The sequence below is a fragment of the Notolepis coatsorum genome (genome assembly GCF_963971535.1).
Source record: "Notolepis coatsorum genome assembly, chromosome: 8".
NCBI lineage: Eukaryota > Metazoa > Chordata > Actinopteri > Aulopiformes > Paralepididae > Notolepis > Notolepis coatsorum.
Window position 1 is genome coordinate 147,272,775 of NC_140172.1, and position 27,477 is coordinate 147,300,251.

Consider the following 27,477-nt stretch of genomic DNA (forward strand, 5'->3'; position numbering starts at 1 on the left):
AAAGCTTCAGGCACAAATTGACGTTACACTAGCCAGGTGTTTAACATGCTTACAGGGCAATGTGCGCAAAGGAGTACCGACAGTGGCGGCTTACACACCCCTCCCTGAGGGACCATTCAGACATCTGATTATGGACTATACAGATTAGGGAGGGGGTAGGCACCCCGAACCTCTAGTCTGTAACAGGCGGCAGTGGGCTCGCAAGAGTCTGGGCGCACGTTAAACACAATCCATATAGTGCTGGGGAGAAACTGAAGGCCCTCGTGCGTAACGAGGTATGAAATAACATACCACTGTGGTACCGTCTAGTCGGCCCAGGAAACGTCGCACGTAAGTTGGTGTGGGCACTGGGTGGTACGTGGGCGACAGTCCACACCTAGGAGCAGGGCGGTGCACCGTAGGGGGCACAGCTCCTGCCGTGAACAGGCAAGGCTGGCGAAAACTGTCAATATTTCCATGCCCGGAGCAAGCGGGGTGGGGACAAGACCGTCGGTTTCTAAACTGAGTGGCTGATAGGTACTACGGACAGTCAGCCGCTTGGGGTCCTGACTTGATGACGGACTATGAGGTCGCTATCGACTGGGTCGCCAGCCGGTTGGGAGAGCGTTATGACCCTGTTTATAGTCACAGACACGCGGGATGTGGGACCGTGAGTGACTGGACAACAGTGGCATGAATGCACCTGGCTCAATGTACAGTCAGGCCACAGTAACCTTACTAACCGATACAGGGTTAGTAGGCGAGTTGTGCTTCTGTGATCAGCAGGTTTGAAAAGAACCACTGGGAAGCAGAAGGGTAAGGGGTGTCAATTCAGAGGAATCTGGATTGTCTCTCCTAAGGTTGGAAAGGGACCCAGCCTTAAACTGCACCTGAAGGTAAAATAAGGGGACTGCTTCCGTTCATGAGAGGAGACCTTACCGCCGGAAGTGGAGACCTGCATCTCTGTTGGGGGAGAGGGGCCGACGTCGGACAAGGCAGTCCTAAGAAAGGAGCTGGTTGTTGCGTCGTAGCGGACTGCCTAAACCTTACGGGGAGAGGTGCATCTAAGTAGGGGAAGGAGTGCATCCGAACGGGAGGAGGGTACTCTTAACTGGAAGGAGGTTAAAAGGGTCAAAGCGATGATAACGCCAGTGCAGGGCAAACGATACCTCCTGGTAGTAGAGGACTGCTTTAGTCGCTGGATTGAGGCCATTCCATCTAAACACAAGAACGCGGACACAGTGATCAAGTTCCTGTGTCGCGAGGTCATTCCGAGATTTGGAATTCCCACGATATTACAAAGCGATAATGGCCGCGAGTTCATCGACAAGGTGGTTAAAGGGCTGATGCAGAAATTAGGTATAAGACAGCGCCTTTCCTGTGTCTATAGTCCCGGGTCGCAGGGGAAGGTGGAAAGGGCCAATCTGGTCATTAAAAACAAACTGTTGAAAATCTGTATGCAAACTAAGCTTAACTGGATTGATGCTTTGCCACTTGCTCTGATGGCTATTAGAAGCAGCGTAAACCGCCAAACACAGCTAACACCGCATGAAATGCTTACAGGCCGCAGCATGCCAGCACCGCCATTTAGACACCTGGCTAGGGGCCCGGCATTAGATATTTTTGAGCAAGATCTGAAAAAATATCTTCAGCAAGTGACTAAAATACATGAAGCTGTGTTTCGACAGGAGCAGAGAAAGGAGAAAAAGGGGGTGAAGGAGGCGGAGAAGGAAGCCACCAAACCGAGACTGATCCCTGGGGACCTGGTCTTCGTAAAGGTCCACAAGAGAAAGTGGTCATCACCCCGGAGAGAGGGCCCGTACGAGGTGATCCGATCGACTGGAACGGCAGTCCAAGTCAAAGGATCAGCGACCTGGTTCCACTTCAATCACTGCATAAAGGCCAGCGGCGATCTCTTGGGGGATACAATCGATCGCAGTTATGCAGAACCCGACATGGAGGGTCCGAGACGGCAACTGGAAGGTGCAGTGCCTGCTGATGCTCCCGCAGATGTTGGCAGCAGTGTGCGGACGGTCGGCCGGGCACAACGACGTCATTGAGAACCGTCACGGTCGACCCGTCCTTGAGGATGACGGGTTTGAGTGGGTAGGAGTCCCACGGGGTCCCGCTCAGGCTCAAGTACCGGCAGGCTTTCATGACCAGGCTCAGAATCAGGCGCCCCCTCTGCCCTCCATCGAGGAAGGGGGGGAGAAGATAAGACTACAACCAAAAGGGGTGTTTCCCGTAGGACCGCAAGGGCATGTTTTTGATTTTGACCATTCCCCCGTTACAGGCGGGGATACTTACCATTATACTAACGAGGATCGGGTTGTGGGGGTAGATAGGAGGGTTGAGCCTGTCCCGAACCAATCACAGGGGACAGGGGTGAGGGGAAAAAGGGAGGTCAAGGACACTGAGTCGGAAGAGGTGGGGGGACAGGATATGTTCCAGAGGACAGCCGGAACGTTGAGGGACTCAGTGGGCTCACTCTGGGCCAGGTTGAGGGGTTTGCTTCCTTCCGGGGAACAAGATGGGGGCGACTATGACTATGACGAGGAAGACCCGGAGGCTGACCCGATGTATAGGGCGGCTTTAGGGAATGAGTGGTTTAAGTGGGTCCAGTACACGAGCGTGCAGAATCAGATAGAGGATTGTTATGTCTGCTCCAAGGCACGTCCGGATAGGCTGCTGGTGAAGGGCACGAAGTTCAGTTGGGCTCAGTGTGACAGGGACGCAGAGGCATGGGAGGGGCCCCATAATAGTCGCCCTTGGTGCGAGGCAGAGTGTTTGGGGTTTCTCGGCTCTAGTCGTTTTAAGGCGGCAGGAAACGTCACGGATTTCAAGGATGTCACTATGCGGGAACGTTGTAGGAAATTGGATGTACGTGTGCAGGGGGTAGCGACGGGGTTGCCAATACCCAGAGGTGTCAAACTATGGCTGACCAAGGATTTCGAGTGCTTGCAAAAGGAGGGGACCCGGGACGTAGGGGAGGTGGCAGAGGGGCGGTGCACTACTATTTGGAGCATCACGACTAACTGCACGAAAGAAGGAAAGTGTGGACACGGGGTTGTGTTAAAGGGAGTGGATACCAACCCACGGCCTGTAGCTTGCCCTTTTCATGTCCAGGATATGGCACTGGCGGACCAATACTGGCTCTGCGGCGGTAGGAGGTTGAGGAATACACTTCCTTTAGATTGGTCAGGTAGATGTGCCCGGGTTCAGGCGATCATGCCAATGGTGGTCCTACCATTATCAGTGACGGAAGGACCTTCTGAGTCTCCTATCTCTCGAACGAAGCGTAGCTACAAGGCAGACCCAAGGGTGTATCTGGACAGCATAGGACAGCCAAGGGGCATTCCAGCCGAGTTCATGGCTAAGAATGAGATTGCGGCAGGGTTTGAGTCTATTCTGCCATGGATATCGGTCAATAAGAACACCGGGTGGATCAACTATTTGTTTTACAATCAGCAGCGGTATCTCAACTACACCGAGGAGGCGTTGGATGCAATGGGGGACCAGATGCACGCGACCAGTACGGTGGCGTGGCAGAATAGACAGGCTCTGAACTGGTTAATGGCGGAGAAGGGTGGAGTCTGTTCCATGTTTGGACAGTACTGCTGCACATTCATTCCGACGAATGTGGGGCCAGGGGGAAAGTTCTCCGAGGCCATGGCTAAGCTGAAGGATTTGAGGGAGGAGTTGAGGGGGAATTCTGGCCGGAATGAAGAATGGTGGGGGAGTGGGGTGTTGGAAAGATTGGGACAGTGGGGAAGCATAGTGATGCAGACGGGGATATCCATTGGGGTGGCAGGGTTGATATTGGTTCTCCTTTTCTGTTGTGGTATGCCTCTCTTGGGTAGGCTGGTAACTTCACACGTAACGAGCCAAATGCTGATGGTGGGACAGAAAGAGATTGAGCCACAAATCGGGCCATGTCCTCAGCTTTATGCTGCCTTAGAGGGAGACGAGGGGATAGAGGATTAGGGGTATGGTGAGGTAGGGACATTTTCTTTTTGTTGGTTCTTTCCTTTAAGAGTGACGGGGGATGGTCTGAGTGCAGTTTTGTTGGTTTATTCCTTTAACTAGGAATTTTAGTCTGATTTTCTAATGATCCTTCGGCATAGAGATTGCAACCATTGAAAATCATTGCATTATTTTTTATTTTTTTATTATTTTTTGTTTATTTTACTCGTGGTCCTGGTCAAACCGGAATGGGAAGGGGCATCGGCAGAGTGTCGGTTCTGAGCCTGAGGAAGCATTGAGAAGAAGTGGTCTGGGGATCGGTTCTGGGGACTGGAGGGACAAAGGGGGGGGGCTAACGCAGTGGGCAAGATGGGCACCTCCCGTCGAAGATGGGGGGACACGTGGTGAGGTCGGGACCAGCGCCTCCCGTCCAGGCATGGGGACATGCTTCTACGGGGACTGGAGGTGTGGCGTGGTGGTTGCGGTATTGGCAAAATGTGACTTTTTGGCAATACGGTGAGGAGACTATGGCGTGGGCATGGAAGGGGGGCTGAGCGATGGACACTAGGACTCAATGTTATGGAAGAGACAATGTCATTTTTTTTTGGGAGGGATGTTCTATGTTTAGTTCTGACGGTCAACTTCTCCTTTCCCTGATGAGAGTCGCGGTTTCCGGCCGGAACTGTGGCTCATTTGGTAAGCGGTGGAGGTTGGGGGGATTTGTCTGTCAGGTTAGGATTATAAATTGGGGTATTTTGTTGATGTTTTATTATTACTCTTGTTTGGAACGGTTTTGTGTTTTGGTAAGAACGGTAGTCAGCCTTTGTTGGTCCGTTAGGGGCCCAGTGAATGAAGTAAGGTTTCTGGTTTAGATTAGGCATTTAAACTTTTATTATATAATTGTGGTTTCTCGTTTAGTTAGACGTTCACATTTTCTTGGTTATATGATTTGGGTGGGACTAGGGATAGCCCCAAATGGGGGAATGTTGTGGAAAATGTGTATACGGGGGTGGAGGTAGGAAAGGGGTTAGTCTTGACTAGTTTAATATAGGTCAACTAGCAGGGCTCAAAGACACTAGGGCGACAGTCTGGCTGATGTTCTTAAAACAACCTCAAGATAGGCAGATGGACATTTCAGTACATCATATCGTGTGCTCTAATCTTGTGTCTTTTCTCTCTTTCATACATACACAGCACACACACACAGACACACAGACACACACATACACAGCACACACACACAGACACAGCACACACACACAGACACACAGACACACACATACACAGCACACACACACAGACACAGCACACACACACAGACACACAGACACACACAGTCACACAGACACACACACACACACACACAGACACACACAGTCGCACAGACATACACACCGACACACACACACACACACACATTCCCTGTGTCACAATACACACATACAATACACACACGTCTGTACACAGACGCACACACACACAGACACAATACACACATACAATACACACACGTCTGTACACAGACGCACACACACACAGACACACACACACATACACACACACACACAAACACACACACACACACACACATCTCACTAAATCTTTATCTCTCTTCGATGTTCTTAATGTTTTACATCATATCGTGTGTGTACATCATATCTTGTTTATCTCTCTTCGATGTTCTTAATGTTTTTATCTAAATCTATGTTCTTCTTAATGTCTTTATCTCTCTTCGATGTTCTTAATGTTTTTATCTCTCTCCGATGTTAAATCTACGTGTCATCTTAATGTACGTCATGTCATATCTGACATGATATGACACGTCATCATATCTGTCATGTGGGGGCAGGACTGAGAGGGGATTTAGGGGACAAGCAGAGGGATTGAGAGTTAGAGTGTTTTCCTTCAACTGTGGTGACCGTCTACTGAGCCATAGCTTTTGCTGTTAAAACTTCTTTTCCTAAATAAATTACCTACTTGTTAAAATTGGAAATATCGTCTCCTGCTGTGTTAAACAACCATCAGCCACAACAGTATTCTGTATTTTTGTATGACAACTAATAAAGAAACTTGAACTTGAACACGGCGGGGGGGGGGGGGGGGGGGGGGGGGGGCAGAGAGACCTACCATGAAGAACTGGCAGAGGGTGACGTGTGGGAAGATGTTGTGGGCCTTGTTCTTGCCGCAGGCCAGGCGGGACTGCTGCCAGTAGTGGGTGAGCTGGTGGAGCAGTGGTCCGCTCGGCCGCAGGTACAGGACGTACTCCCGGGGCAGAGGGTCGTCCAGGAAGGGGTCGTCCACGTGCGAGAACAGCCTGCAGCGGACAGACAGACAGACAGACAGACAGACAGACAGACAGACAGACAGACAGACAGACAGACAGACAGACAGACAGACAGACAGACAGACAGACAGACAGACAGACAGACAGACAGAGACAGACACCTTTGACTAATGCAAATAAACTACTAAATGTATAAAGTATAGTTAGTAAAGCAGAGATTGCACTCTCTAAGTTTCAAGTTTCTTTATTAGTTGTCATACAGAAGTACAGAATACTTTTATACAAAATGCTTCTTTCTATTACGCTCCAGAGACTGTGCTAGACAAAAATAGATAAGTATAAAATAAAACAAGTATAGCAAGTAAAAATAGAAGTCACGTACGTGGACACAAGTGTTCAGTATGTACATATGTACAATGTTCAATGCAGAGTAGAAGTAACTGAGTTACCATACAATATACTAATATACAATATACTATATAGTGCAAAGCAGAAATGGGATGAGGTACAATTTACAGTAAGGTGTAATGAGGTATGGGTTGTAGTGCAAATTATTTACCAATAAATATAAAGTGTGTTTAGGTGTTCTAAAGTGTGTAAAGTGGGTGCTGCAGTGAGTTGTTTGTTTAAAGTGAGTGTGTGCGTGTGGATGTGTGTGCTGTGAGTGCATTTGATGGTTGTTACATAGTGTTATTGTTCGTTGAACATCCTGATGGCCTGGGGATAGAAGCTTCTTCTGAGTCTTTCTGTGCTTGCTATGAGACTCCGGTATCGCTTGCCTGACCGCAGCAGTTCAAAGAGGCAGTTGTTTGGGTGGCTGGAGTCTTTGATAATTCTGTTAGCCTTACCCATGCACCGCTTGTTGTAAATGTTCTGGAGAGTGGGAAGCCCCCCTCCAATTGTGCGTTCGGCTGAACGTGCCACTCTCTGTAGTCTGCTACGGTCTTGTGCGGTGCTATTCCCAAACCAGGAGGTGATATTGCCAGTCAGGATGCTCTCTATTGTGCATGAGTAAAAGTTCTTAAGGATCTTCTGACTGACTTGGAACTTCCTTAGGCACCTGAGGAAGTAGAGGCGTTGCCGTGCCTTCTTCACAACACATGTGTGTGGTCCATGTCAAGTCCTCGGATATGTGGACTCCGAGGTACTTGAAACTGTTCACTCTCTCAACCGGTGCCCCGTCGATGCTGAGGGGGCTGTAGTCCCTGACTCCCGACCTCCTGAAGTCCACAATCATCTCTTTTGTTTTGCTGACGTTCAGGGAGAGGCAGTTCTCCTGACACCACTGCGACAGATTCTCTACCTCTTCCAGGTAGGCCCTCTCAAGTCAAGTCAAGTCAAGTCAGTTTTATTTGTATAGCACATTTCCAGGCAGCGGTAGCTGACACCAAAGTGCTTCACAAGCAGGTTGATAAAAACAAATTAGTGTGAGGCAAGGTATAAGATTAAAAGAAAGAAATAAAAAAAACATGGCAAAGCAATGAAAGCAACAAAACAAACAATATGGTGCAAGATATAAGATTAAAAACATAATAAAGCAATGAAAGTAATAAAAACTGGTAGGACACAGTAAAACAAAGAGGATAGAAGGGTCAGGGGTCTAGTGGTAGTTAAGTAGGGGGGAAGGCCAAGGAGAACAGGTAGGTTTTCAAGAGTGATTTAAAAGCCTGTACGGTCTGGGCAGTCCGTACGCTGAGGGGGAGGCTGTTCCACAGTCTAGGCGCTGCGGTGGAGAAAGCTCTGTCTCCCCTAGTTTTGAGCCTGGTTCTGGGTACCACCAATAGCATCTGGTCAGCTGATCTGAGGGATCGTGGGGGGTGTGGCGGTGCAGGAGCTCGGACAGATAGGAGGGAGCCGTGCCATTTAATGATTTAAAAACATTTAGTGCTAATTTAAAATCGATCCTGAAGCTAATAGGCAGCCAGTGGAGCGAGGCCAAAACTGGGCTGATGTGTTCGTATTTTCTTGTTTTGGTGAGGAGGCGCGCGGCTGCGTTCTGCACCAGTTGTAGGCGGCGGAGGAGGGACTTGTCAATGCCAGTGTACAGAGCATTGCAGAAGTCGAGGCGGGTGGTGACAAAGGCATGTATCACCGTCTCTAGGTTACTTTGGGAGAGGTATGCTTTTGTCTTCGCCAGGAGTCTAAGGTGATAAAAGCTATTTTTCACTACGGCGCTGACCTGTCTATCGAATTTAAAATTACTGTCGAAGATGACCCCGAGGTTCCTGACAGAGGTGGAGAGGTTTGGGCCCAGGGGACCAAGTGCGTCAATGAGGGGGGGCGGGGGGGCACTATTAAAAACAATGACCTCGATTTTCCCTTCATTCAATGTCAGGGAGTTTTCGGACATCCAGCACTTGATTTCTGCCAGGCAGTCAAGCAGTGGTTCTATTGATGTCTTCCCTTGGGTGGGCTTTAAGGGGAGGTAAACCTGCACGTCATCGGCGAAGCAGTGGAATGAGATCTTGTGTTTTGCCAAGATCTGGCCTAGGGGGAGTATGTATAGGAGGAAGAGAGTGGGACCCAATATCGAGCCTTGGGGCACCCCGCAGGTGAGGGGGGCCACAGAGGAAGTGAGATCAGGCAGAGATCGTCGTTGGCAGAGATCAGGCCCACCACTACTGTGTCATCAGCCAATTTGATGATTGTGTTGTTGTTCCGCTGTGCCACACAGTCATGTGTGTACAGGGAGTAGAGGAGGGGACCCAGAACACAGCCCTGGGGGGCCCCTATGTTGAGCGTGATGGATGAGTAAGTGGACTAAAGTAAAGCCTCACTGTACATCATCGTAGCAGTTTATTTTGTCAGTGACGTGATGTGTTGTTGTCGTGGCAACAGTAGTTTATTCATGTGTAAAGGTCGCCTAAGTGGAGCTGGAAATAGCCAGACGGCGTTTGTGACCCACAAGCTACTTGACACATTTTCTTTATTTGGAACCAAAGCTTCAGGCTCATTCACCAGCCTTTGGAGCAAGGACCATCTATGGCCAGTAGAGGGCGCCAGTGCTACAGTTACACCACACGGATTCGATCCAGTATGTTCAAACTGAGGGAATAGATCCAGTATGTCCAAACTGAGGTCAGGGAATAGATCCAGTATGTCCATACTGAGGTCAGGGAATAGATCCAGTATGTCCATACTGCATACTGAGGTTAGGGAATAGATCCAGTATGTCCATACTGAGGTCAGGGAATAGATCCAGTAGGTCCATACCAGTGTTGTAGTACTTGAGTCCAGGACTCAGACTCGACTTGGACTTGAGCACTGATGACTCGGACTCGGACTCGGAATCAAGCATTGACTGCGGAAGGTGCAGACTCAGACTCGGACTTGTTAATTGATAAATACATTTATTTATTTTATATATTTTTTTGTAATACTCGGACTCGGACACTGGGGACTCGAGAATCGACTCGGACTCGAGATGTACCGACTCGACTACAACACTGGTCCATACTGAGGTTAGGGGCTGGGTTTCAGCAGCCAGAATAACCTTTTTAAAATGTATTTTAAAGTATTTATTTAAATGTATAATCAGTTTTAATTCAATCTGGAGGTAATATGAACGGTTAAAGGAGACACATTATGACTTCCTTGACTCTGTGGGACGTGTTTGTTAAATGTTTTGCTTAAGAAACTAGTCTGAATCCAATTTGAATTATTCATTTTCAATCTGCTCTTTCATCCCTTGACAGGGAATCTGCAGGTTTCAACAAATAGAATTTAAGACCTTTTTAAGACCAATTAGCGCAAAGTGTAATACCAATTCCACAACCATACTAGCAAAAAAAACTGGTGGCTGCCAATTTTAATTATTGCTCTCACCAGACGCACCAAGCTCCCAGTAGCCCCGCAAATGTATGACTTTGTAATACCCTTTAACACATTGGGCGCCGGGGGTTGTGCCCATCATTGTACCCAGTCTGCCACCGTTGAAAGCCTATGGAGATGTTTACCTTCTTTGCAGGGCTATAACTTTTAAAATTGTATTGCTATATTGACATTACTATGGCCCATTCAACATCGATTATCCATCGTTCAGGATGTGGGAACGTTATATTTTTTCATTCATACATTGTTGTGTTAATACCGTCTAGATTCTAGAATATAAGTATGTTTTTAAGCTTTTCTGCTGTAATTCCAAAAACGCTAGTTATTGGCCCTGACGCATATGATCGATTATAGATTGGCGTTTCTTTCCTATACACGCTATATTAAAAAATTCAAATGTATATGATCGGTATACATTATGCTTAATCATGCGTGAAGGAAAGGGGGGGGGGGTCGTTTATAAGTCCTTGATCGTCAGTAACGGCTTTATTTAGTATGGGTTGATATGTTGAGCAGATGGTTTGCAGTGAAATGAATAAACAATCGGGCTGAAAATAATGTTATATTCCTCTTACCGTTCGCCAATGAGACTGGAGGAAAAAGATCCCAATTATTTGACGTTGATCTCCTACATCCATTTCCGGTTTGTATGGCGCAATAAACGCCGAAATCATATCGATTATTGCGCTTCGAAAGTGATCCCAATGCACTAGAGTGTTTGTCTGGATCCACGTAACAAGATATGACTGCCGGACGGATTTCCTCGACGCACCGATCGCCACTTCCGGTTTTGGCGAGAGTGTAACTCGCCCGACCATCCACCAGGTGGCGGTATTGAGGCGTTGCAATCTCATACAGGGTGCCGCTGCAGTCCGGAGGGAGGCTGGATTGAATTATGAATGCCATGGCGAAAAATGAAATATTGATCCCAAACACGATTTACGCCGTTGTTGGCGTTCAACGCATGGCGGGCAATAACGACTTACGCCGTTCTTGGCGACCAATGTGTTAAGGCCTTAAATTGAGAATTATTGATACTTAATACTTTTTAAGACTTTCTACTACCCTGCAGATACCCTGATTGTACACAGAACCATTTTCGGTTGGTGTAAATGTATTACTTCACTGCCCGGTTACCCTGTACCTTGCTCCAGAAAGCACAGTTAATTGATTAATCAAAGCAGTACATTAGGTAGACAGTGTTCCTGCTCCAGAAAGCACAGTTAATTGATTAATCAAAGCTAACACTCTCCTCCACAGAGCCCTCTCTCTCTCTCTCTATACGGCCCGCTGAACAGCTCCACCCAGGAGAGACACTGCTTGTACCAAATCCGGACATCGGCGATCAAATTAGTTTGAAAGAAACGTGGTTATAAAACTGATGGACTGGGTGTAAACAGTATCACTAATAAGAAGAAGTTAAGCTTGTCTGAACATCTATGAGTTATGCAGTGATGTAGTTATCAGGAAAGTAAACTATATTTTCTTCATAAGGAAACCATACCATTATGTGGTTTCCATGGATACAGTTCATACAGTACAATAAACAAGGCTGCACACAAGACGCCGTGAAATTAAATCATTAAACTTTTTTCCAACTCATGCCTGGTTCTTATGTATAAAAAAAAAAGACTGAAATATATTGAAAGCAATAAAGTCCTAGAATTGTGAGCAAACATTCCATGTTACATTCCTGAAAGGGTGTAAATAATTACACTATGAAAGACTTGGCCATCTGCAGCTCAATCAAAGATAAATAACTGTGTGTGTGCGTGTGCGTGTGCGTGCGTGTGTGTGCTCACCAATCACAAGCTGACTGCACATTTCTGCCCCCCGTGGTCACGAGAGCTTTTAGCCTGCAGAGAGAGAGAGAGAGAGAGAGAGAGAGAGAGAGAGAGAGAGAGAGAGAGAGAGAGAGAGAGAGAGAGAGATTAGAACACAGTCACAAAATCAAAAGTATCTTTTAAGGAGAATGTCTATTGCAAAAATGTGTGTGAGAGAGAGAGTGGGAGAGAGACAGAGACACAGAGAGAGAGAGAGAGAGAGAGAGAGAGAGAGAGAGAGAGAGAGAGAGAGAGAGAGAGAGAGAGAGAGAGAGAGAGATTAGAACACAGTCACAAAATCAAAAGTATCTTTTAAGGAGAATGTCTATTGCAAAAATGTGTGTGAGAGAGAGAGAGTGGGAGAGAGACAGAGACACAGAGCGAGAGAGAGAGAGAGAGAGAGAGAGAGACAGAGAGACATAGATCAGAACATAGTCACAAAGTCAAACGTGGAGGATGTCTGTTGAAACTTGTGAAAACCATGGTGTCTGCTGTGTTTCCACAACGAACAGAGACTGAGGAACAAACATTCAGAGGTTCATTAACTGCGTATGTGACAGAATAATAATAGAACAACAGTTCACTTCATGATCCTTCTGTTTGCTTTGGAAATATTCAAATAAGGTCATGCCGATACCGATATATGCGGGGTAACACAACATTACACTTTTGACAATAAAACTATGCATTGATGTGTTAATTTCACTGGATGCATTCAACAAGGCATTCTAAATGTAAACATTATCTGTGCATCTCCCCTTTTCTTCTCTTTCTCCCTCTGGTTCTCACTCTCCCTTTCTCTTTTGACCTCTCTCTCTTTCCTTCTCTCTCCCTTATTTATTGTAATTTTCCTTGTATACTATTGCTACTGTAATTCCTGTAAAAGCCTTCCCTCAAAAGGCTTTTGCTTTTTGGTCAGGCTGCTTTTGTATATAAAGATAAGGATAAGGATAAGGATGAACTTTATTAATCCCGTTGGGGAAATTCTGTGACATACACATACAGCCATAGCCTCATTATACAAATATTTCACAATCATTACATTTGACAGTAATAATGGCACACATAAATTCCAACTTGAACAAGCATGTACATTTGTTGAAAACATGCCGACTACAGTAGGTCTTGAGACAGCGTGCATAGTCCGCTGCAGATCAACAAGGCTCTACACCAGCCTTACATAATATAATAATTTGTTCTTACTTGCTTGCCTGGGTAAATAAAGGTTAAATAAAAAAATGTAATGTTTTTATTTATAATATTTTTTTTTCTTTTTTAAACGATATCGATCATTTCAGATATTACATTTTAATGCCAATATCGGTAGGCCGATAATATCGGACATCTCTAATTTTAAATTATTTCTTTTTTTATCCACCTTTTCTCCTTATTTTTCAATTTTTTATCCCATCCCTATTTCGCCTCGCCAATTCTCCCTTCAATTCTCCCCTCCCCTGTCTCAAACGTTGCTAGACTATGCCTCCCACTGGTCGGCTGCAGTGAGGACCAAGCCTTGCATCACGTGTCCCCTCCGGTACACGAGGAGGCAGCTGTCGCATCTTTTCACCTGCACAGCGTGATCTCTCAGCGGCGAGGAGTAACGCGTGGGAGGCTCACGCTGCCCCCGATACTTCCTGATTCTGCTGTACAGGCGCACCAACCGACCTGTAGGAGACGCTGTCCACAACGTCCAATCCCCACCCACCAGCTTTCCCACCCCTAACACTGCCAATTGTGTTAGTATGAACGACCAGCCAAGCTGGTAGCAACGCCGAGAGCTGGGCTCGAACCCAGCATCTCCTGTGTTAGTGGCGAGCACCTTGCCCACTGCGCCACTTGGCCGCCGCTCTAATTTTCAATCTTTCAAAAATGTTCTTATGTACCCCAGTTGCTATTGCATGTACATATTTGTGTTTTATTACACGTATATGTACATACTTACCAACTGTTTCGCCTGTTTTATTCTCCACCCATTGATCATCCATAGCAACACTACTATCACCGACATCTAAGAAGGGAGATTCCCCCTTGAACGGCCCTTCTAAGGTTTCTCCCCTCCACATTCCTAGTGAGTTTTTCCTTACCTTCGCTGGGGTATGTCTGGGAGTGTTGCATTTATTTATTTTACATTTTATTTTGGATTTTTTGTTTTGTTCTTGATTTATTGTGATGTTTCTTCTTGACTTGTTTAAAGAAGACGTGTCCGCCCCATGGGGACATTAACGTGTGTTGTCGTCGGGCCTTACAAATACATTTGATTTGATTTGATTTGAAATGTCTAAACTGTCTAATATTTCATAGAGGAACCAATGTTCTGATGTTATAGTAGGGATGGGGAGCTATTTGTTAGTTGCACGCTCTGAACGGCCATAAGAGGCAGAGCACATGACAGAGTCAATGGAGGATGATGACATACGTTATGTTGCCGGTAGAAACTACCATGAAGATCAATATCCGGTAAATATTTGTGAAGTTTGAAGTGTCCGTTTCACCCCCCTTAGATTACATTACATTAGATTACATTCAAATGTATTGTCATCATACACCACAAGTACAGTACAACGAAAATAAGTTTGACATCCAACCAGAGTGCAAATGTAGCAGTAAAGTGCAACGGTAATATATAATGTACAGGTCCGGGCGACAGTGGCTCGGGAGGTAGAGCAGTCGTCTGGCATCCCGGTTCGATTCCCGCTCCTCCCGGGCAGCGTGTCGATGTGTCCTTGAGCAAGACACTTAACCCCTAGATGCTCCCGATGAGCACCTTGCATGGTTGCCTTCGCCGTCGGTCCCCAATGATGAGGTATGCTATATTATCTAGGTTCTACACGATAATATCCTAACAGGATAGCTAACTGCTGTGATGACAATGTGATAGCCTATATGCTTCAGTGGTTAACAAGCTAATTGTCCACAAGTTAACAACCTTTACATTTAAATTAATTATGCAAGATACATTTGTGTTAGTGATTCAACTACAGGTAGCCTTCATCTTTAAAGACTCTGACTCATCAGAAAGGCCATCTGCATATAGTAACTGTGCCATTTCTGGAGCCAAAACATCTTGGGTATTGTTTTTTTCTAGCCAGAACGGATTACATGGCTCTTTTAATTAGTGCCCGGAATCTAATTAGTGTCTTTTTATGAAGCCTCTGAAATGACAGTTTCCACTGCAGTGCCTCTGTGGGAACCTGAACAGAGTGACTTTCTTCTGGGCTCTGAGAACTGAAATCCACAATAATAACCCAGAGTATATTAACCCTTTCACTGCCACACTACAGAAGGTTAAAACCCTTTACTATCACACTACCGACGGTTAGTGTCGATTCGGATGTATTGTCATCATCATACAGCACAAGTACAGTACAACAAAAAGAGGGTTGGCATCCAACCAGAGTGCAAATATAACAGTAAAAAAAGAAAATTACAAATGATTCACATGATTCATTATGTCCTGCGGTGATTTCCTGTATTTGACATAATGCCACTGTGCTGGTTCACATATCTTAAAGCCACTGTGCTGGTTCACATATCTTAAAGCCACTGTGCTGGTTCACATATCTTAAGGCCACTGTGCTGGTTCACATATCTTAAAGCCACTGTGCTGGTTCACATATCTTAAGGCCACTGTGCTGGTTCACATATCTTAAAGCCACTGTGCTGGTTCACATATCTTAAGGCCACTGTGCTGGTTCACATATCTTAAAGCCACTGTGCTGGTTCACATATCTTAAGGCCACTGTGCTGGTTCACATATCTTAAAGCCACTGTGCTGGTTCACATATCTTAAGGCCACTGTGCTGGTTCATATATCTTAAAGCCACTGTGCTGGTTCACATATCTTAAAGCCACTGTGCTGGTTCACATATCTTAAAGCCACTGTGCTGGTTCACATATCTTAAGGCCACTGTGCTGGTTCATATATCTTAAGGCCACTGTGCTGGTTCATTATCTTAAAGCCACTGTGCTGGTTCATATATCTTAAAGCCACTGTGCTGGTTCACATATCTTAAAGCCACTGTGCTGGTTCATTATCTTAAAGCCACTGTGCTGGTTCACATATCTTAAAGCCACTGTGCTGGTTCACATATCTTAAAGCCACTGTGCTGGTTCATTATATTAAAGCCACTGTGCTGGTTCACATATCTTAAGGCCACTGTGCTGGTTCACATATCTTAAAGCCACTGTGCTGGTTCACATATCTTAAGGCCACTGTGCTGGTTCATATATCTTAAGGCCACTGTGCTGGTTCATTATCTTAAAGCCACTGTGCTGGTTCATTATCTTAAAGCCACTGTGCTGGTTCACATATCTTAAAGCCACTGTGCTGGTTCACATATCTTAAAGCCACTGTGCTGGTTCACATATCTTAAAGCCACTGTGCTGGTTCATTATCTTAAAGCCACTGTGCTGGTTCACATATCTTAAGGCCACTGTGCTGGTTCACATATCTTAAAGCCACTGTGCTGGTTCACATATCTTAAAGCCACTGTGCTGGTTCACATATCTTAAGGCCACTGTGCTGGTTCATATATCTTAAGGCCACTGTGCTGGTTCATTATCTTAAAGCCACTGTGCTGGTTCATATATCTTAAAGCCACTGTGCTGGTTCACATATCTTAAAGCCACTGTGCTGGTTCATTATCTTAAAGCCACTGTGCTGGTTCACATATCTTAAAGCCACTGTGCTGGTTCACATATCTTAAAGCCACTGTGCTGGTTCATTATCTTAAAGCCACTGTGCTGGTTCACATATCTTAAGGCCACTGTGCTGGTTCACATATCTTAAAGCCACTGTGCTGGTTCACATATCTTAAAGGGGAACTATCTTATAAATGGCCTTTTTGAGTGTTTAGCATTGTTTCCTAGCTATGTGAACTTATATTAATATGATCTTTGTCTCAAAATTCTCATATTGGCGCATTCTTCCAATTCTCCTCTCACAATATTCACCCTCACTGAACTGAGTCGTTTGAAAATGTGCCTATATGTGATGTCATATAGTCACTGCTGCATGTTAATGTTCAGGGGGGCCGGCACGGTGCCGTGGTTTAGGAGCCCAGGCTCAAAACAGCTCGAGATCTTGAGGTAGAAAAATGCTGTTTTTGAGGACTTGATTAGAAATACAAAACAATGAATAAAAAAAATATATATATTACAGAGATGTTCCATATACTCACAGGAATTGTGTAAAAGTGCCCAAATAGTGAAAGAAATAGTAAAATAGTTCCCCTTTAAGGCCACTGTGCTGGTTCATATATCTTAAGGCCACTGTGCTGGTTCATTATCTTAAAGCCACTGTGCTGGTTCATATATCTTAAAGCCACTGTGCTGGTTCACATATCTTAAAGCCACTGTGCTGGTTCATTATCTTAAAGCCACTGTGCTGGTTCACATATCTTAAAGCCACTGTGCTGGTTCACATATCTTAAAGCCACTGTGCTGGTTCATTATCTTAAAGCCACTGTGCTGGTTCACATATCTTAAGGCCACTGTGCTGGTTCACATATCTTAAAGCCACTGTGCTGGTTCACATATCTTAAGGCCACTGTGCTGGTTCACATATCTTAAAGCCACTGTGCTGGTTCACATATCTTAAGGCCACTGTGCTGGTTCATATATCTTAAAGCCACTGTGCTGGTTCACATATCTTAAAGCCACTGTGCTGGTTCACATATCTTAAAGCCACTGTGCTGGTTCACATATCTTAAGGCCACTGTGCTGGTTCATATATCTTAAGGCCACTGTGCTGGTTCATTATCTTAAAGCCACTGTGGGTTCATATATATTAAAGCCACTGTGCTGGTTCACATATCTTAAAGCCACTGTGCTGGTTCATTATCTTAAAGCCACTGTGCTGGTTCACATATCTTAAAGCCACTGTGCTGGTTCACATATCTTAAAGCCACTGTGCTGGTTCATTATCTTAAAGCCACTGTGCTGGTTCACATATCTTAAAGCCACTGTGCTGGTTCACATATCTTAAGGCCACTGTGCTGGTTCATTATCTTAAAGCCACTGTGCTGGTTCATTATCTTAAAGCCACTGTGCTGGTTCACATATCTTAAAGCCACTGTGCTGGTTCACATATCTTAAAGCCACTGTGCTGGTTCACATATCTTAAAGCCACTGTGCTGGTTCACATATCTTAAAGCCACTGTGCTGGTTCATATATCTTAAGGCCACTGTGCTGGTTCACATATCTTAAAGCCACTGTGCTGGTTCACATATCTTAAAGCCACTGTGCTGGTTCACATATCTTAAAGCCACTGTGCTGGTTCATATATCTTAAAGCCACTGTGCTGGTTCACATATCTTAAGGCCACTGTGCTGGTTCATTATCTTAAAGCCACTGTGCTGGTTCATTATCTTAAAGCCACTGTGCTGGTTCACATATCTTAAGGCCACTGTGCTGGTTCACATATCTTAAAGCCACTGTGCTGGTTCATTATCTTAAAGCCACTGTGCTGGTTCATATATCTTAAAGCCACTGTGCTGGTTCACATATCTTAAAGCCACTGTGCTGGTTCACATATCTTAAAGCCACTGTGCTGGTTCACATATCTTAAAGCCACTGTGCTGGTTCACATATCTTAAAGCCACTGTGCTGGTTCACATATCTTAAAGCCACTGTGCTGGTTCACATATCTTAAAGCCACTGTGCTGGTTCACATATCTTAAAGCCACTGTGCTGGTTCACATATCTTAAAGCCACTGTGCTGGTTCATTATCTTAAAGCCACTGTGCTGGTTCATTATCTTAAAGCCACTGTGCTGGTTCATATATCTTAAAGCCACTGTGCTGGTTCACATATCTTAAAGCCACTGTGCTGGTTCATATATCTTAAAGCCACTGTGCTGGTTCATTATCTTAAAGCCACTGTGCTGGTTCATTATCTTAAGGCCACTGTGCTGGTTCACATATCTTAAGGCCACTGTGCTGGTTCACATATCTTAAAGCCACTGTGCTGGTTCATTATCTTAAAGCCACTGTGCTGGTTCATTATCTTAAGGCCACTGTGCTGGTTCATATATCTTAAGGCCACTGTGCTGGTTCATATATCTTAAGGCCACTGTGCTGGTTCACATATCTTAAAGCCACTGTGCTGGTTCATTATCTTAACGCCACTGTGCTGGTTCACATATCTTAAAGCCACTGTGCTGGTTCATTATCTTAAAGCCACTGTGCTGGTTCATTATCTTAAAGCCACTGTGCTGGTTCATATATCTTAAAGCCACTGTGCTGGTTCATATATCTTAAAGCCACTGTGCTGGTTCATTATCTTAAAGCCACTGTGCTGGTTCATATATCTTAAAGCCACTGTGCTGGTTCATTATCTTAAAGCCACTGTGCTGGTTCACATATCTTAAAGCCACTGTGCTGGTTCATTATCTTAAAGCCACTGTGCTGGTTCATTATCTTAAAGCCACTGTGCTGGTTCATTATCTTAAAGCCACTGTGCTGGTTCACATATCTTAAGGCCACTGTGCTGGTTCACATATCTTAAAGCCACTGTGCTGGTTCACATATCTTAAAGCCACTGTGCTGGTTCACATATCTTAAAGCCACTGTGCTGGTTCATTATCTTAAAGCCACTGTGCTGGTTCATTATCTTAAAGCCACTGTGCTGGTTCACATATCTTAAGGCCACTGTGCTGGTTCACATATCTTAAAGCCACTGTGCTGGTTCACATATCTTAAAGCCACTGTGCTGGTTCACATATCTTAAAGCCACTGTGCTGGTTCACATATCTTAAGGCCACTGTGCTGGTTCATATATCTTAAAGCCACTGTGCTGGTTCACATCTTAAGGCCACTGTGCTGGTTCATATATCTTAAAGCCACTGTGCTGGTTCACATATCTTAAGGCCACTGTGCTGGTTCATATATCTTAAAGCCACTGTGCTGGTTCATTATCTTAAAGCCACTGTGCTGGTTCACATATCTTAAAGCCACTGTGCTGGTTCACATATCTTAAGGCCACTGTGCTGGTTCACATATCTTAAAGCCACTGTGCTGGTTCATATATCTTAAGGCCACTGTGCTGGTTCACATATCTTAAAGCCACTGTGCTTGTTCATATATCTTAAAGCCACTGTGCTGGTTCATATATCTTAAGGCCACTGTGCTGGTTCATTATCTTAAAGCCACTGTGCTGGTTCACATATCTTAAAGCCACTGTGCTGGTTCACATATCTTAAGGCCACTGTGCTGGTTCACATATCTTAAAGCCACTGTGCTGGTTCACATATCTTAAGGCCACTGTGCTGGTTCATATATCTTAAGGCCACTGTGCTGGTTCATTATCTTAAAGCCACTGTGCTGGTTCACATATCTTAAGGCCACTGTGCTGGTTCACATATCTTAAAGCCACTGTGCTGGTTCATATATCTTAAGGCCACTGTGCTGGTTCATATATCTTAAAGCCACTGTGCTGGTTCACATATCTTAAGGCCACTGTGCTGGTTCACATATCTTAAAGCCACTGTGCTGGTTCACATATCTTAAAGCCACTGTGCTGGTTCACATATCTTAAGGCCACTGTGCTGGTTCACATATCTTAAAGCCACTGTGCTGGTTCACATATCTTAAAGCCACTGTGCTGGTTCACATATCTTAAGGCCACTGTGCTGGTTCATTATCTTAAAGCCACTGTGCTGGTTCATTATCTTAAAGCCACTGTGCTGGTTCACATATCTTAAGGCCACTGTGCTGGTTCACATATCTTAAAGCCACTGTGCTGGTTCATTATCTTAAAGCCACTGTGCTGGTTCATTATCTTAAAGCCACTGTGCTGGTTCATTATCTTAAAGCCACTGTGCTGGTTCATATATCTTAAAGCCACTGTGCTGGTTCACATATCTTAAGGCCACTGTGCTGGTTCATTATCTTAAAGCCACTGTGCTGGTTCATTATCTTAAAGCCACTGTGCTGGTTCACATATCTTAAAGCCACTGTGCTGGTTCACATATCTTAAGGCCACTGTGCTGGTTCATTATCTTAAAGCCACTGTGCTGGTTCATTATCTTAAAGCCACTGTGCTGGTTCACATATCTTAAGGCCACTGTGCTGGTTCACATATCTTAAAGCCACTGTGCTGGTTCATTATCTTAAAGCCACTGTGCTGGTTCATTATCTTAAAGCCACTGTGCTGGTTCACATATCTTAAGGCCACTGTGCTGGTTCACATATCTTAAAGCCACTGTGCTGGTTCACATATCTTAAAGCCACTGTGCTGGTTCACATATCTTAAGGCCACTGTGCTGGTTCATATATCTTAAAGCCACTGTGCTGGTTCACATATCTTAAAGCCACTGTGCTGGTTCACATATCTTAAAGCCACTGTGCTGGTTCACATATCTTAAAGCCACTGTGCTGGTTCACATATCTTAAAGCCACTGTGCTGGTTCACATATCTTAAAGCCACTGTGCTGGTTCACATATCTTAAACATAGAAGATCATTAATCATCTCCCCAGGCCAAGTTAATGGAGAAGTGATGAATGCATATCGAGTGGAGGCTACGGTACTGGGGCTGATCTGGAGTCAGCCTTGGCCTCCGACAACGTGGTCTGCCTCCTGTGCAGATGAAGGAGAGATACGGTACTGGGGCTGGTCTGGAGTCAGCCTTGGCCTCCGACAACGTGGTGTGCCTCCTGTGCAGATGAAGGAGAGATACGGTACTGGGGCTGGTCTGGAGTCAGCCTTGGCCTCCGACAACGTGGTCTGTGCAGATGAAGGGGAGATAGCAGCAGAGACGACAGCCTCACACTATGGTGTGTTCACATTCAATGAGCTATTTTTAACCCGACCCCACTGGAAGAGAGGGCCCTAGATTTCCGGGCAAAGCCCCCCAACCCCTGGGGCAAGAGTGCCCTGCCAGAGAGCAAAGCATGCTGGGTCGAGAAAAGCCCTGGTTATAGCAACCAGCCAGATGGCTCAGCCAGAGTGCGCACAGCAGACGTACGCAGAGTGACACACTTTCCGTTGTGGTGGTGTACAGCTTTTAGAGAGCAGGGGGGAGAGAGAGAGAGAGAGAGAGAGAGAGAGAGAGAGAGAGAGAGAGAGAGAGAGAGAGAGAGAGAGAGAGAGAGAGAGAGAGAGAGAGAGAGAGAGAGAGACAGAGGCCGAGACAGAGAGAGAGAGAGAGAGAGAGAGAGAGAGAGAGAGAGAGAGAGAGAGAGAGAGAGAGAGAGAGAGGAGAGAGAGAGAGAGAGAGAGAGAGAGAGAGACAGAGAGACAGAGAGACAGAGAGAGAGAGCAGGAGAGAGATCAGAGAGACATAGACAGAGAGAGACATAGAGGCAGAATGAGAGAGACAGAGAGAGAAAGACAGAGGCCGAGACAGAGAGAGAGAGAGAGAGAGAGAGAGAGAGAGAGAGAGAGAGAGAGAGAGAGAGAGAGAGAGAGAGAGAGATGTCTGCTGTCTGCTGTGTTTCCACAATGAACAGACACAGGACAGAGACTGAGGAACAAACATTCAGAGGTTCATTAACTGCGTATGTGACGGAATAATAATAGAACAACAGTTCACTTCATCCTTCTGTTTGCTTTGGAAATATTCAAATAAGGTCAAGCTCTGTGGAAACCAACACGCTGAGGATGTTAGTTCATTACACTGTGTGTGCTTAGAGGATTCATGTTGCTCATTGTCAACACGGCCTCTGAAGAGACCAAAACCAGGACAAATCATGTCTTCTACTCTGAAGACTCTACTGTCTCCTAACAATTGTGTGTATTGAGCCGTACTGTATTGTACCCATTCTGCAATCTGTTAATAAAATGTTCAATCAATCAATCAATCCTACCCTCCGCAGCATCTCTCTGCATTCCATCGCAGAAAGGTTGGTTGAGAGAGAGAGAGAGAGAGAGAGAGAGAGAGAGAGAGAGAGAGAGAGAGAGAGAGAGAGAGAGAGAGAGAGAGAGAGAGAGAGAGAGAGAGAGAGAGAGAGAGAATAATATGTAGGCTAGTCATCTCATTCAGAGATTCTACCCAGCGGTTTAGACTCGAGGGGGAAGCTCTCTTCTGCTCAGCAGACACGATGGGACAGGCATCCGGATGTGACAGAGTAACGTGACTAAATCAAACCCAGGCTGTTGGAGATGGAGAGGAACAGGCTAGCGTTTGGTACAGTACGTGTCTCTGACAGGGCTTTGCACAGCCGTCCTGGGAGCTAAAGCAATGTTGTTCATCATACCTCACACCTAAAAGCTTCAAAGGGGAAAGGGTGGGGTGCCTGTGTTTGATGAATATCCTGCCATCAGAGGTCTCGCTGAGTCATGGTGTCCTACTCAATCATCCCTGCTATCAGAAGGTCTTGCTGAGTCATGGTGTCCTACTCAATCAACCGTGCCATCCGAAGGTCTCGCTGAGTCATGGTGTCCTACTCAATCATCCCTGCTATCAGAAGGTCTTGCTGAGTCATGGTGTCCTACTCAATCACCTTGCTATCAGAAGGTCTTCGCCGAGTCATGGTGTCCTGCTCAATCATCCCTGCTATCAGAAGGTCTCGCTGAGTCATGGTGTCCTACTCAATCAACTGTGCCATCAGAAGGTCTCGCTGAGTCATGGTGTCCTACTCAATCAACCGTGCCATCAGAAGGTCTCGCTGAGTCATGGTGTCCTACTCAATCATCCCTGCTATCAGAAGGTCTTGCTGAGTCATGGTGTCCTACTCAATCATCCCTGCTATCAGAAGGTCTTGCTGAGTCATGGTGTCCTACTCAATCAACCCTGCTATCAGAAGGTCTCGCTGAGTCATGGTGTCATACTCAATCATCCCTGCCATCAAAAGGTCTTGCTGAGTCATGGTGTCCTACTCAATCATCCCTGCCTATCAGAAGGTCTCGCTGAGTCATGGTGTCATACTCAATCAACCTGCCATCAGAAGGTCTCGCTGAGTCATGGTGTCCTACTCAATCAACCATGCTATCAGAAGGTCTCGCTGAGTCATGGTGTCATACTCAATCATCCCCTGCTATCAAAAGGTCTTGCTGAGTCATGGTGTCCTACTCAATCATCCCTGCTATCAAAAGGTCTTGCTGAGTCATGGTGTCCTACTCAATCAACCCTGCCATCAGAAGGTCTTGTTGAGTCATGGTGTCCTACTCAATCAACCCTGCTATCAGAAGGTCTCGCTGAGTCATGGGTGTCCTACTCAAATCAACCGTGCCATCAGAAGGTCTCGCTGAGTCATGGTGTCCTACTCAATCATCCCTGCTATCAGAAGGTCTTGCTGAGTCATGGTGTCCTACTCAATCATCCCTGCTATCAGAAGGTCTTGCTGAGTCATGGTGTCCTACTCAATCAACCCTGCTATCAGAAGGTCTCGCTGAGTCATGGTGTCATACTCAATCATCCCTGCCATCAAAAGGTCTTGCTGGTCATGGTGTCCTACTCAATCATCCCTGCTATCAGAAGGGTCTCGCTGAGTCATGGTGTCATACTCAATCAACCCTGCCATCAGAAGGTCTCGCTGAGTCATGGTGTCCTACTCAATCAACCCATGCTATCAGAAGGTCTCGCTGAGTCATGGTGTCATACTCAATCATCCCTGCTATCAAAAGGTCTTGCCTGAGTCATGGTGTCCTACTCAATCATCCCTGCTATCAAAAGGTCTGGCTGAGTCATGGTGTCCTACTCAATCAACCCTGCCATCAGAAGGTCTTGTTGAGTCATGGTGTCCTACTCAATCAACCCCTGCTATCAGAAGGTCTCGCTGAGTCATGGTGTCCTACTCAATCAACCCTGCTATCTGCTATCAGAATACAATCAATAAACACTTTCTATGAAGGCACTTTCTGTATGGCAAGGCAAGGGGGAGGGGGCAGGGGGGGGGGGCGCTCAAGCCCCTTTGGTTCGTATCTGTGCGGATGCCCGTATCTCTATGTTATTCAATGTATCCAATAAACCTGTCAGGAGAAGATTTGAAGAAATGTGCATAATCCTTCCTGGACACACACAGTGTGAGGTTCAGTGCCTTGCTCAAGAACACTTTGGCAGAGATGCTAATGCTAAGCAACATAGATGTAATCCCAGCTATGTACCAAATGTGACGCTTATATCTTTGTTACATTGTGGTTTAAGCTCCTCCATTCGTTCTTGAGATTTCTGAGAATCCTCACATTAGGGGGATTCTGCAGTTTCATACATGATTCAGGAAAGAACATTAAATATCCAGCAGGGCAACAAGCCTGAGGACAGAGGCCTTGATCATTAATTTGGTCACAACGAACACATTCTCTCTTGTGTTACATGTACAGTATGTACAGTATGTGAGCACACAGTTGTGTCGTCAGATTTCCTTGTGTGAAGATTATGTGGCCTTTTCCCACTATTTATTTATTTTCTATTAATTAAAAAAAGAAAATCCCATCCGACAATAGATTCTTCTTGGGCTTAATCCTAAACCAAGCCGTGAGTTGTAGGCCTACTGCGCTTGCCAGCATGAATGAACATCTGTCACATTGGTGCCGTGACCAGGATTGCGCTGTGAGCTCTAAGTGCTCGATGTGTGGAGTAGGTGAGTAAGTGTTACGGGTGGGGTGGGGGGACTGATTCACGTAAGAATCACAATTCATTTTCAAGTTTTTCAGTTATTTTTTGTTTAACCCCTTAAGCTTACCCCACATTTTGCATAAAACGCCTGACGATTGCATACCCAAAGTAATAGCAATTTATTAGGGATGCCCCGATCACGTTTTTTGCCACCGATACCGATCACCGATCGTCTTGAGCCATATCGGCCGATACGGATCCGATATCGACCATTTTTGGTATTAAAAAAAAATATATATATATATATATATATATATATATATATTAGGGCTGTCAGTTTATCGCGTTAATTAGATTAATTAATTACACAGCAAATTATCGCGTTATGAAAATTAACTCAAAATTAATTACAATTTCTTTTTTTTTTAATAACTTTTTTTTTTTATCTCATTCATTCCATAAGAACGTAGAATACACATTACAGACTTTTTTTTTATATGGTCCATTTGCATGTTCTTGGTATCTGATTCTAGGGACATCTATGGATCTCAGGGAATGTATTCCCAGTGTCCGAAATACTGTGTCTGTTACTAGGCTTGAGTAAATTGTAATGAACCAAATGAGAATATCAATAAACATTTTTTTTATCTTTGACTGTGAATAACACTATGCTCAAATTGACCAGACCTGAAAAATCTAAGCAAATTAATAGATGGAAGATGATTAAACAGAAAGTTTTGTAGATACTGTACTGAATTCTGCCATCCGGACACATGCAATTTGAAATATGATTATAGAATATAGAATATCAGGCATAAAATGGTTATGCGATTAAAATGCGATTAATTAGATTAATTAATTACAAATCCTGTAATTAATTAGATTAATTTTTTTAATCGCCTGACAGCACTAATATATATATATTATTATTTTTTTTTTTTTTTATAAAAAATATATATTATATAATCATAAGTGTAGTTGTATTATCTGCGAGACATCGCCACCACGCAACAAGTCAAAATGCTCGCTATCTGCAAACAGCTCCACTGTCTGTGTGTACTCGAGTAGCCTCCAGCTACGGCCAGGATTCTCCGGCGCTGCAGCTGGACCCTATTGGTATAAATCACATTCAGCATGCCCTCAGCTCGAATACGCATCGAATCAATGTTATAAGACATTGATATCAGGAGCTATCTGTAGCTACTGCTAGCTGGCTAGATAACATTAAGACAACGCCTCAGTGAACAATTTAGTTTAGAGCTAACGTGAGCTAACGTGAGCTAACAACAAGATGGCGCCGCCCACGGGCTGCCTTGGCGCTACAGTGTGCTGCGTTTTGTTTGTTCAGTGTTGTATCTGTGTCCTGTCTAACGTCCTACACCAAAGAAGAACTTCTGCACATCGGGTGTTCAAACCCATCGGACACTTTCCCAACACTACTCACCCGTTCCACGGATTTATTGGATGTACTGGTCAGGGGGACTGCGTTCTTCGCCAGTGCTGTGCGCTGTATCAGACGGCAACGGGGAAGGAGAGGTGGCTGTCTGGTTCGCCTCCGGCGACGGGGCTCGCGGCCACCACTTCCCGGTATATTCCTCGGAAACGTGAACTCTTTACCAAATAAAATGGACGAACTCCGGTGGCTGGTTGCAGGAAACAAGGACTTCCACTCCACAGCTGTCTTTGACGTTCGTGGAGACCCATCTGAAGCCATCAGTCCCAGACGGGGCTGTACAGCTTGAGGGCTTTTCTGCGTTTCGTGCCGACAGGGACTTCGAGGCGGCGGGTAAGTCGCGTGGAGGGGGTCTTATGTTTTTTATTAACAATCGCTGGTGTTCCGATGTGACAGTGATTCACCAACACTGTTCCTCTGCTATTGAATCCCTCTTCATCCGCTGTCGTCCATTCTATTCCCCCCGTGAGTTCAACTCTTACATCCTCGTCTGTGTTTACATTCCTCCTGACGCTGACGTCACCGCAGCGGTAGACACACTAGCCGAACAGCTGACGAATGTTGAACGCAACCACCCGGACAGTTTTGTTGTTGTATTGGGGGATTTTAACCAGGCTCATCTGAGCCGGTCTCTCCCTAAATACAGG

General features: G+C 45.3%; 1 protein-coding gene across 1 annotated transcript in view; it reads right to left on the reverse strand.

Moving 5' to 3' along the window:
- The window catches only part of LOC311233849 (ubiquitin-associated and SH3 domain-containing protein B-like), a 104,208-nt gene that overhangs the window by 57,679 nt on the left and 19,052 nt on the right, over positions 1-27,477 (reverse strand). Inside the window, exons 2-3 of the mRNA XM_084320897.1 lie at positions 11,860-11,913; positions 6,070-6,256 (exon numbers count right to left, since the gene is read on the reverse strand). Coding sequence (XP_084177023.1) covers positions 6,070-6,256; positions 11,860-11,913 — 241 coding nt within the window. The remainder of the gene's footprint in view (positions 1-6,069; positions 6,257-11,859; positions 11,914-27,477) is intronic.